This window comes from Nematolebias whitei, chromosome 20 (genome assembly GCF_014905685.2).
Source record: "Nematolebias whitei isolate Nwh7 chromosome 20, NemWhi1, whole genome shotgun sequence".
NCBI lineage: Eukaryota > Metazoa > Chordata > Actinopteri > Cyprinodontiformes > Rivulidae > Nematolebias > Nematolebias whitei.
In genome coordinates this window covers 5,416,125-5,429,018 of record NC_056517.1, presented here as the reverse complement: position 1 = coordinate 5,429,018, position 12,894 = coordinate 5,416,125, and the positions used below count along the sequence as shown (strand labels likewise).

At 45.1% G+C, this 12,894-nt stretch overlaps 1 protein-coding gene across 1 annotated transcript in view; it reads right to left on the bottom strand.

Moving 5' to 3' along the window:
• cubn (cubilin (intrinsic factor-cobalamin receptor)) overlaps positions 1 to 12,894 on the bottom strand; it is a 134,887-nt gene that overhangs the window by 105,591 nt on the left and 16,402 nt on the right. The window contains 4 exon segments of the mRNA XM_037694395.1: positions 9,064 to 9,256; positions 9,807 to 9,931; positions 10,174 to 10,269; positions 10,479 to 10,610. Of these exon segments, the coding sequence (XP_037550323.1) occupies positions 9,064 to 9,256; positions 9,807 to 9,931; positions 10,174 to 10,269; positions 10,479 to 10,610 (546 nt within the window).

Genomic DNA, 12,894 nt, shown 5'->3' with positions numbered 1-12,894 from the left:
TCAGGATGGCTTTTATTTAATCTGGTGGGGGAGTCGATCAGTTGGGTTAAATTAAAAGACAAGCAACATTCCTTGAATTTGTCACAGAGGGGGGTCGACTTACACCAATCAATGTTGAGATCTCCTGCCAAAAAGATCTCTGTGAATTTTAAATTACCAAGGAATTCCTTAATGGCATTTAATGCCTCAGGTGAAGCTGAGGGGGGGCGGTAGCAGCAGACTACAGTTAAAACCTGGCCTCCATTCAAGGTGATGTTTACAGATAAGGCTTCAAACTGGTTTGGAATTGTTTTGAAAGTCACAAGACTTGAAACCAGGGTATCTCTAATGTAAATAATGACTCCACCCCCCTTTTTTGACGATCACAGCGGTAGATGTTAAATCCATTGATTGCCACGTCATTATTCATTACAGATTTGTTGAGCCAGGACTCAGAAATAAAGATAACATCAGCCCCAGAAGAACTGACCAGGATTTTCACAGCATCAAGTTTTTTTCAGAAGGCTACGAGCGTTTACATGCAGAAAATGGAGCCCAGAGGCGTTTTTAAAGTCATTTGGTGTGCTGTAATTAGTGGGGGGTCCAGGATTTGGTTGAATTCCTGAGAGCAATAACAACATTATTATCAGACATTTTCTTGAGTTTTTTGTGACTGATGTGTAATTACAGCAGTTAACAGTGTGACAATTAGCCCCCATAATCGAACCATGAGAAACATTAATGAAGACGCGATCATTCAGAACCCAAAAACAGTGAAAGTTGCAGTGATGGACAGATCCAGGTGTATTAACAAGATTCAGTGACTCCAGATAATCTGAGAACTGAAAATAGTGACAGTAATATGAATGATGCAGAAAAGATTCAGACCATAAAATGTCACAGTTCAAATGGGCAAACAAACCCGACGAGGTGGCCCAACTGCAGTTTGAGTCAGGCTGAGGGGGGCTCCGGCCCCCCAGTGAAGATGGATGGATGGATGGATGGATGCTCCCATGAGAAACAGAAGCTGGGTCCAGAATCAACAGGCCGAAACAGAAACTGAAAATTCGCAGCAAATAGCAGAGCGAGCTGCCAGAAAATCCTCCTGAAGTGAAAGGCATGGTCCAAGTTCGTTTCAGGTCAACAGGGGCCAACAACGTGATCCGGAATAAAATTAATTATTATCCAGGTGAGTTTGGATGGAGGCCTGCAGCAGCTCCGATACAAACTCCGAACTTCTCTCGATCACCACGCAGCCCTGCTCCTCCACGCTGCTCCTCCACGCTGCTCCTCCGCTTCTCAGCACCCGACAGCACGTGGCACCCCCGGTGAAAAGCGAGACTGACCGGAGAGGCTGAGGCTGAAGTCGGCAACTGGTCTGGTCCGGTTCTGCTCCAGTTCGGCTCCGGCGCTCCAAGCACGAGAGACGAAGAGGCTGAAGATATCCCTGGCCCGGTTTTGCTCCGGTCCGGCGGCCCAGTCTAGCAGCGCGGTTCTGCTCCGGTCCGGCGGCCCAGTCCGGCGGCGCGGTTCTGCTCCGGTCCGGCAGCCCGGCGGCGCGGTTCTGCTCCGGTCCGGCGGCGCTTCAAAGCACCGGAGCGTCTCCTCCAGGTGAACACAACGACTCCACGGAGGTGGATCGTCTTTCAGTAAAAGTAACGGGCTGCTCACTGAAGCTGAGACCGGCTCTGTAGAAGACGAATTTCCCCACAGCCACCTCGATTCGGTTTTGGTCCAATTCGAGGGTCACAGGTACACTTCCCCCACACCTATGGAAACACCACGAGGGCCAGTCCAGCTGAAAACCAGCGAAATACCACCCGGCGATATTTGTCGGAACCAGGTAGAACCACAAAGGTCCAGATAAGAGTTCGTTGAGGTCCAGGGAGAGAGAGAAAAAACACCGGACCTTCGTGCGTCGACTCCCCAGCTCGAGGGGTCACCTGGCCGGCAGGGTGCGCTCAGAGTGACCGATGGGGTGGGGAGCGGCCGATCGGTCCAGGGCCAAAAATTTTTTTTTTTTGTTAAGGGCCTTGCTGGAGGGGCCCCGGTCGGCTCTCTGAGTCACTGAACACCGAATTCGGTTGGAAGGAGGACCAACTTTAGTCCGGTTCGAAAAACGGGTCAGTTTGATGATAAAAGACTGCAGAGAAGCCGGAGGGAGCTGCTGTCCATCAGCTCGCCGGAAGTGAAGTTAAAATCAGAGAAGAAGAGCAAATGGTGGAAGCTGAGAAAATTATAAGGTTATAAGAAATTCAGAGAGGAGCTGTTAAAGACTCTGGTTGGTAAGAAAGACCTTCTAAATGATTGGACTATTACAGCAACAGTAATTAGAGACACATGTAGGAAGGTACTTGATATGTCATCTGGACAGAGAATGGATTATAAGGTAACCTGGTGGTGGAATAGTGCAGGAAGCTATTGAAAGAAAGAGGTTAGCCAAGAAGAAATATGACAGTGAGAGGACTGAAGAGAGAAATGGGAATAAGAGGAGATGTGATGTAGAGCAAAGAAGGAGGTAGCTAAGGCAAAGCAGATGGCATGTGATTAATTGTGTGTGAGTCTGGAAACTAAAGAGGGCGAGAAGGACTTGTACCTATTGGCGAGACAAAGGGATCAGGCTGGAAAGGATGTGCAGCAGGTTAGGCTTGTTAAAGATAGGTATGGTAATGTTCTAACAAGAGAGGATGGTGTCAAGGGGAGATGGTAGGAGTAGTTTGAGGAGCTAATGAATAAAGAGAACAAAATAGAAAGAAGAGTAGAGGTCATAGAGGCTGTGGACCAGGAAGTGGGAAAGATTAGTGAGGGGGAAGTCCAGAAAGCTCTGAAAAGAATGAAGAAGGGGGAGGCTTCAGGACCTGATGACATACCAGTGGATGTTTGGAAATGTCTTGGAAAGATGGCAGTGAGGCTTTTGACTCAAATATTCAATGGCATATTTGAGGGTGAGAAACTGCCTGAGGAATGGAGAAGAAGTGTGCTGGTGCCCATTTTTAAGTACAAGGGTGATGTGCAGAGTTGAAGTAACTAGATGGGGAATTAAGATGATGTGTCACACAGTGAAGATCTGGGAGAGAGTCGAGGACGCTAGACTTAAAAGAGACGTGACAAACTGTGAGCAGCAGTATGATTTCATGCCAAGAAAGAGCACCACAGATGATATTGCTTTGAGGACACTGATGGAGAAGTACAGAGAGGTTCAGAAAGAACTCCATTGTGTCTTTTTAGATTTAGAAAAAGCATATGACAGGGTGCCGAGGGAGGAGGCGCAATATTGCATGAGGAAATCTGGAGTGGCAGAGAAGTATGTTAGACTGGTACAGCACATGTATGACAGTGGTGAGATGTGCTGTAGGAGTGACAGATAGCTTCAAGGTGGAGGTGGGATTGCATCAATGATCAGCTCTAAGCCCCTTCTTGTTTCCTCTGGTGATGGACTGACTAACAGAGGAGGTCAGACAGAAATCCCCGTGGATTATTATCTTTGCAGATAACATTGTGATCTGCAGTGAGAACAGGAAACAGGTGGAAGAGAACTTGGAGAGGTGGAGGTATGCACTTGAAAAAAGAGGAACGAAATTCAGCCATAGCAAGACAGAGTACATGTGTGTGTTTTTTTTTTTTTTTTTCTCTTTCAAACAAACCAGTTATGTTGGTGCTAAGATGGTCTCTTTGGCATGCCCCGAACTCTGGTGCTGGCCCTCTTCCTTGTCGACTCTGTTGGGTTTGAAACAGTTTGACATGACTGTCGACGAGGAAGAAGGCCGGCACTGGAGGAGGGGGTGTTACAAAGAGACTATCTTAGCACCAACATAACTGGTATGTTCCACTTTGGAGTAAGCTGTTGAGGGAATAATCAGGTTTGTATTGTGTGTTTCCTTGACTGATGAAGCCTTCTGGATGGAAGGTGAAATGTTTTACCAAAAAAAAAAAAGAAAAGAAACTGTCCAGATGACCTGACTGAAAATTGTTGGATTGTATACCTGAATTATTGAACAAGGACATAGCCTAAGCTTATTTATTTATTCCAATGTACTCCGTGGCGTGTCCCTAAGGCCTTTTTTAATAAGATTAACAAAATTACTTCTTCCTTTTTATGGCAAAATAAAAACCCCAGTAAAACTTAGTACTCTCCGTGCTCCTTATAACAAAGGGGGTCTGGACATTCCAAATTACAGATGCCATTATTTGCCATCTCAGTTTCACCCAGTATGGGCTTGGTTACATTCTGAGAGGGGATATTGGATAGCTTTCTGTAGAACAGTATCTACTGAAGGCAACCCCACTAAGTATCATTCCATTCTTGGGCACAAAGAAAAACCCTTCCTTAACTACAAAAAGTCCCATAATCTTGAACACTGATCTTAAGGTATGGCAGGAATCCCATGCTTTCCTGGAACTAGATATCTCACTGCTGAGAAAGACACCCCTATGGAATAATCCCAACATCCCATACCCTATTGTGGATGGAACTTTAAAGAAGTGGGCTAACATCCATCCATCCATCCATCCATCCATCCATCCATCCATCCATCCATCCATTCTCTTCCACTTTTCCGGGGTCGGGTCGTGGGGGTAGCAGCTTAAGTAGGGAGGCCCAGACTTCCCTCTCCCCAGCCACTTGGGCCAGCTCTTCCAGGGGAATCCCAAGGCATTCCCAGGCCAGCCGAGAAACAGTCCCTCCAGCGTGTCCTAGGTCTTCCTCTGGGTCTCCTCCCAGTGGGACGTTCCCAAACACCTCACCAGGGAGGCGTCCAGGAGGCATCCTAACCAGATGCCCGAGCCACCTCAACTGGCTCCTCTCGATGTGGAGAAGCAGCGGCTCTACTCTGAGTCCCTCTCGGATGACCGAGCTTCTCACCCTATCTCTAAAGGAGAGCCCAGACACCCTGTGGAGAAAACTCATTTTGGCCGCTTATATCCGAGATCTCGTTCTTTCAGTCACAACCCAAAGCTCATGACCATAGATGAGGGTAGGAACGTAGCTCTACCGGTAAATTGAGAGCTTCGCCTTTTGATTCAGCTCTCTAGTTACTACGACAGACCGGTACAGCGCCCACTTCACTGCCGACACTGCAGCTGTCCGCCTATCGATCTCACGCTCCATTTATCCCTAATTCGTGAACAAGACCCTGAGATACTTGAAATTCTCCATTTGGGGCAAGACCTCCTCCCCGACCCGGAGAAGGCACTTTACCCTTTTCCAGCTCAAGACCATGGCCTCGGATTTGGATCCTCATCCCGGCCGCGTCACACTCGGCTGCAAACAGCTCCAGCGAAAGCTGTAGATCACGACCTGATGAAGCCAATAGGACCACATCATCTGCAAAAAACAGAGAAGTGATCCTAAGGCCACCAAAATGGATCCCCTCAACACCTTGGCTGTGCCTAGAAATTCTGTCCATAAAAGTTATGAACAGAATCGGTGACAAAGGGCAACCTTGGCGGAGTTCAACTCTCACTGGGAACAAGCCCAACTTACTGCCGGCAATGCGGACCAAGCTCTGACACCAGTTGTACAGGGACCTAACAGCCCGTATCAAAGGGCCTGGCACCCCATAGACCCAGAGTACCCCCCACAGGGCTCCCCGAGGGACGCGGTTGAACGCCTTCTCCAAGTCCACAAAGCACATGTAGACTGGTTGGGCAAACTCCCATGCACCCTCCACGACCCTGCTGAGGGTGTAGAGCTGGTCCAGTGTTCCATGACCAGGACAAAAACTGCACTGCTCCTCCTGAATCCGAGGTTGGACTATCCAACCGACGGGCCCTCCTCTCCAGAACTCTTGAATAGACCTTACAGGAGGCTTAAGAGCGTGATCCCCTGTAATTGGAACACACTCTACGGTCCCCCTTTTTGAATAGGGGGACCACCACCCCAGTCTGCCAATCCAGGGAAACTGCCTCTTATGTCCACGCAATATTGCAGAGGTGTGTAGCCAACACAACCCCATAACATCCAGAGCCTTAAGGAACTCCGGGCGAATCTCATCCACCCCTGGGGCCCTGCCACCGAGGAGCTTTTTAACCACCTCGGTGGCCTCAGCACCAGATATTGAAGAGCCCGACCCAATGTCCCCAGGCTCTGCTTCCTAAGTGGAAGATGTGCCCGTGGGATTGAGGACGTCTTCGAAGTATTCTGCTCTCCGACCCACGACATCCCAAGTTGAGGTCAGCAGCACACCACCTCCACTATGAATAGTGTTGGTGGCGTACTGCGTTCCCCCCCGAGATGCTGGATGGTGGACCAGAATCGCCTCAAAGCCATACGGAAGTCATTCTCCATGGCCTCTCTGAACTCCTCCCATGCCCGAGTTTGTGCCTCAACGACCAGCCAAGCCGCATGCTGCTTGGACTGCCGGTACCCATTAGCTACTTTTGGGGTCCCACAGGCCAAAAAGGCCCGATAGGACTCCTTCTTCTGCCTGACAGCATCCCTCACCGCTGGTGTCCACCACCAGGTTTGAGGGTTACCACCGCGACTGACACCGACAACTTTGTGGCCACAGCTCTGATAAGCCGCCTCGACATTAGAGGCATGGAACATGGTCCACTCGGACTCAATGTCCCTCGCCTCCCCCGGAACGTGTTCGAAGCTCTCCCGGAGGTGGGAGTTAAAGCTCAGTCTCACAGGAGACTGTGCCAGATGTTCCTAGCAGACCCTCACAATACGTTTGGGTCTGCCAGGTCTGACCGGCATCTTCTCCCACCATCGGAGCCAACTCACTACCAGGTGGTGGTCAGTGGACAGCTTCACTCCTCTCTTCACCTGAGTGTCCAAGACATGCGGCCGCAGATCAGATGAGACGACAACAAAGTCGATCATCGAACTGCGGCATAGGGTGTCCTGGTGCCAAGAGCACATATGGACACCCATATGCCTTTAACATGGTGTTCATGATGGACAATCCATGATGAGCACAGAAGTCCAATAACAGAACACCACTCTAGTTCAGATCAGGGGTCCATTCCTCCCAACCACACTCCTCCAGGTCTCACTGTCATTGCCCACGTGAGCGTTGAAGTCCCCCAGCAGAACAAGGGAGTCCCCAGGAGGCGCACTCTCAAGTACCCCCTCCAAGGACTCCAAAAAGGGTGGGTATTCTGAGCTGCTGTTTGGCGCATAAGCACAAACAACAATCAGAAACCATCCCCCCACACGTAGGCAGAGGGAGGCTGCCCTCTCGTTCACCGGGGTGAACTCCAACGTACAGGCACCAAGATGGGGGGCAACAAGTATGCCCACTCCTGCTCAGCGCTTCTTGCCAGGGGCAATTCCAGAGTGGAAGAGTGTCTAACCCCTCTCAAGGAAACTGGTTCCAGAGCCAGAGCCATGTATTGAGGTGAGTCCGACTATTTCTAACCGGAATCTCTCAACTTCACACACCAACTCAGGCTCCTTCCCCACCAGAGAGGTGACATTCCAAGTCCCAATAGCCAGCTTCTGTAGCCGAGGATCAGATCACCAGGGTCCCCGCCCTCGGCCACCACCCATTCCAGTGGACTAACAAAGGAATCAAAATGTTTGATGACCTTTATAGTAACAACATATTGTTTAAGTTTCAGCTATTATCTTCTAAGTTCAACCTGCCACAAAACAACAATTTTAAATTACTCCAAATCAGACACTGGCTTCAAGATAACTTAGCTAATTTCCCATGTATACCTAATGAATCCCCCCTCAAGAGACACCTGCTCAATACACAAATCTCTTCCACAAGAGGACTGTTATCTTCTACAGTATATACAAGAGTCTGAACAAAAATTTAGTAATTTACGATAGACTGTCATTTAAAAACAAGTGGGAGACAGACCTTGGTTGTAATTATGACGACACCGACTGGCAAAACATTTCGGACAGATGCCACACAGTTCTCATCTCTATTAAACATAGACAAATACAATTTAACATTTTCTACAGAGTCTATTTTACCCCACAGATATAAAAAAAAAATCAATGGGAACATCTCTAACATGTGCCAAAGATGTAAAATAGCTGAAGGCAACCTACTGCATATGCTCTGGTCTTGTCCTTGCCTAGAAGACTTTTGGAAGTTTGGAAGTTCATTATAACCACTGTATCAGACGTCAGAGAAGCTGAAATTCCATGAGACCCGAAGATTTGACTTCTTGGAGATATCAATATGCTTAATATTACTGAATATAAAAAATATTTTGTAACTTTAGCCAGCATTGCTGGGAAAAAAAATAATAATAATAATTAGAAATCAGAAAACCCGCCATCGCAAAAGCATTAGTTAAATGAGCTTTCATCATATTGCACTCCAGAAAAAAAAAAGTACAATGTAAGGAGAAAACCTGCTACCTTTGATAGAATATGGAGCTCTTTCCTGCTTTTTCTCCCTCCACTTAATCCTCTTACTTGAATGCATACTATTCAACTTCTCAACAGGTTTGATTCTCCTTTTCGCTTCCTCTTCTCTCCTTTTTAAAAATATAAATATTTAAGGTATCCCAAAGATCTAGGTGTTGTGAAGGTTCTTTTTTTTTTTTTGAGTGCAGTACCATTCGGGTTCGGGGTGTGGGGTGTAAATGTTCATTTTTATTTTGTTAATATTGTATTTTACACATTGTATAAAAATGGCAAGGGCTGCTCTGTGTTCACTTCAAAGCACCAGAAATGATTGATTTGAAAGTAACGTCTGCATGTAAGGTCATAAAGTTTTTCACACTAAAGTCAAGTTTTGAAATGAGTTACAGACACAGTCAAACTTGTTTCTAACCATTTTGTTAAAAACGAAACAATTTGAAATGGAAAAAAGTACAGGTAATAAGAAAAAATACTAAAAATCAACTGATAAGAATTTCTTTGTTAGAAAATATTTAAAAAAATTTGACCACAGGGACATGTTATTAATCTCAGGCGTGTCCTGTAATCAACATCAGCCTTCAGCTTCAGTCTTCTAATCAGTCGGAAAAAGTAGTCACTGTGCTGTTTGGTACCATGGTGTGTACCACACTGAACATGGAGTACAGAAAGCTAAAGACAGAGTTGTCTCGGGAGCTTAGAAAGAAGAATATTGTCATGCTTGTTAAAGAAAAAGCAATAGGACCATTTCCTACCTTGCTGTGGACTCTGGCAGAACGGACCAGTCCACTGGGAAGTGCAGATACATGTAAATCCATTGATGCTGTCAGTGCAGGTTCCTCCATTTTGACAGGGGTTACTTGAACATTCATCAATATTCTGGTCACAGTGAGGTCCTTGCCAGCCAGCGTTACAGTTGCAGAAGTAGCCAGGCGGTGAGGTGGTACTCTGTCATAGCAATGTGTAAACAAATGTTCCACACGTTCAACTAATTTATTATTGTCTAATTGTTGTTTAAACAAATTTTCAGGAGTTCTCGTCTTATCCTAAACTCAGGTCAGGTTCAGGTCTCTCTTGTAAATGAGTCCTCGAGGCTCAATGGGATTTACCTGTCTAAATAAAGGTTGAATGACAACTATTTGAGTATAAAAAGTATTCAAACAGCACACATCTTTCCTGCAAGAGTAAAGCATTGGTAATTCAAAATACTAACTCAATATGTTCAAGTCCCATTAAAACGATGGTGCACTTGACAGTACCATATTTGGGTTAAAAAAAAAAAAGACACAGAATGTTATTCTAAGTTTAACGTCCTGTAAAGTGAATCATCATCAACATAGACAGTGAAAAAGTCCATGGCTAACTTTCATTGACTCGTTGAAACTAGAAACGATGTTTCTTCTAAACAAAAATAGATGATTTTAAAGTGTCAGCAGACGAGATGGAGAGGAAAACGTGAACTGGGACTGAGCCAGAGCAGTGAAAGACACAGTCTTACCACACACTGTCCATTGACACAGGGGTTGTTGCTCTGACAGATGTTACTCATCTGGGTGCAACCTGTTGGGCCGTAACCATTGCCAGTATATCCTGCTGGGCAGGTGCATACAGGGAAGCTTGAACCTGATTGTGGATTTGAAGAAAACAAGAAAAAAAAATCTAGTCACTTTTGCACATTTTATCTTTAAATTGTCCTTTTATAGCACAAAGGTTTATCTACTTACTAATATTGTGAAATCATGAAAAATATGTTTTAGACACTTTTTTTTTGGTAATTTAATAATCATTTAAACATAATAATTGGTGCATAGGACAAAACGTCCCTTAATTAAGAAAGTCTTTTTAACGATTCATACATGTTTTACCTGGGTTAGAGGAGCAACTAGCCAACGGGTAGCAGCCTCCATTGTTGGAAGAGCAGATATTGGATTGCGTGCATGTTCTCCCATCTCCCTCATAGCCTGCACAAATACAAGAACTGTATCTAAATCAAGACTTTTAATCTCTAAGCTATAAATGCATTAAAATGGAAGCTTTAGTTGTTTACATGTACTGTAACTCCATCAAATGAGACATGTGTTACTGTTGTGAACAAACTGCGAGCTATAGTCTCTGATAGTCACACCAAATGTCAGGATTTTGTACATTGGCAACTTTTGTTTGGTCATACCAGGAGGACAGGGTCCACAGTGGAAAGAGCCCATAGTATTCAAACACTGAACCATCGGAGTGACAGAGCAGCCACCATTGTTGGTCAAACATTCATCCACATCCTGACAGCTGTATCCGTTGCCTTGCCAACCTAAAATGTATCGGAGGACAATAAAGAAAAGTTACGTTTTGTGTTCAAATGAGACTGATCATGAAATATATACAGTATAATGTATGTAGGAAAATGCTGTTAAAGTCAGAAAAAAGAATTGGTTTTATTGTTTGACCCATGTTGTAGCTCGTGTTTTCCAATGATAGATTAGTGTTACTAGATCAAACCAAAGACGAGAAGTATTGAAAGGGTTTTCTATCAAAAATGACCCATTTTGTTATAATTTTTCCCCTGCTGTCAACCTTGAAAAGTTAAAATCTCAGGAACGAGATGGGGTAGAGGTAGGGCAGCCGACTTGGGGCCAGCAAGTTGCAGTTCGATTCCCAGCCATTCTCATATATCGTAGTGTCTCTGAGCAAGACACCCAATCCCCAGTTGCTCCCCGAGCACTTACATAGCTGCCCACTGCGTCACCTGGGTGTATCTCATGTGTGATGGGGTAAATGCAAAGAACTAATTTCATCTTCGTATGGGAACATACAATGATGACAAACTCAGACTTCCCCTATTTTTGGGTGTGTCTGGGACCTTGAGCACACAATTTTGTTCCACCTCATGTACAACATGTGATTTGAATGACATTGAAGAACCTTCAACCTTGAACATGCTTTTTACAGACAGAACAGTTTATATATAAAAAACATCAAATTAACTTGTCTTGATTTGGAACGTGAGAGTCCCGTTTAGTTCCCCTCTCTTTGTTTGGGACATACTGTAATTTGTTGTGACATCATCATGTCACTCATTCGGTTTATCTCTGTCAGTTGTGGCCATGGGTGAGATACTAATGGCTTGATTACTTGTACCAGTTAGTGACGTGCGTCTCATTTGGCTCATATGTTTCAGTTTGGGATGTGTGTTCTGTTTGGTATACTTGTCTCGGTTTAGGACGAGTGTGTTCTATTAGGTTCATTTGTCTCAGTTCACCTGTCTCATTTGGCATACAGGTGTGTGTTGTTTAGTGCAGATGTTTTGATTTGGAACATGTGTGTCCACTTTATTACCTGCCTCAATTTGGGACATGGGTATTGTTTGGTCCACCTGTTTTGGTCAGGGATGTGTTTCCACCTTTCTAGTTGTGGGACATGTGCATTGTTTGGTTCAGCTGCCTTGTTTAGTCATGTGTAGGTATTCTGTTCACCTACAAAGTATCTTAGTTAGGGGCAATTGTATCACTTGGTTCATCAGTCTTGGTTTAGGATAAGTGTATCGTTTGGTTCACCTGTCTTTTTTCAGGAAGTGCACCATACAGTATATTGCTTAATTTACCTGTTTGGGAAGTGTGTAGTGTTCGGGTTCACCTATCTCGGTTTGGGACATGTGTATTGTTTGGTTTAGCTGCCTTGTTTAGTCGTGTGTGTGTGTATTCTGTCCACCTGTCTTAGTTATGGACAAGTGTATCGCTTGGTTCATCTGTCTTGGTTTAGGATGTGTGTATTGCTTAATTCATCTGTCTAAGTTTGGGAAGTGTGTACTGTTCGGGTTCACCTATCTCAGTTTGGGATGTGTACATGTTTGGTTCAGCTGTCTTGTTTAAGCACTTAATTATAACAGTCTTGTTCAGGAACCTGTGAATCATTTGATCCCCATGCTGGTCAGGAATTTGGGTATTGTTTGGGTCCCTTGTCTGAGTTAGAGATGTGTATCCTTTGGTTCACCTGTTCTGGTTCCAGATGTGTGTATTGTTCAGTTAATATCTCTTGGTTCAAGATGAGTGTCTTGTTTGATTACATGTCCCAGTGAATAATGTGTGTATCTCTTGGTTTACCTGTCTCAGCTGAAGAAGTGTGTAAAGTTTGGTTAATCTGTCTCATTTCTGGACATCTTTGCTGTTTGGTGCACAGCTCTCAGTTTAGGACGTGAATCTTGTTTGGTTCATCAAGGATAAAACAGTAGATGGGGCCCTGTGATTTCTGCCATGAGGAAAACATGGAGTGAATTGTTAGAAGGTCTTGTAGAGCTGATGAACTGTTTAAAGGTCTGACGAGACTCAGTCAGGAGAGAGGCCAGTCCAGTGAGTTTATAACAACAGGCCCAGCATTTTGTCTTGTCTAATGAAATGAGTTTATACTAGTATTTAACAATATTTATTGACCCTTATTTAACCAGGCAAATCCCGTTGATACTGCAGAGCTTGTTTTCCATGTCTGCCTGGGCCTGAAGGCAGCTTAACATGCACGTTTTTGTACTGTGGGAGGAAACCGGAGTACCCAAACTCAAGCAAACACAAAGTGAACAGGCGAACTCCACACAGAAAGATCCC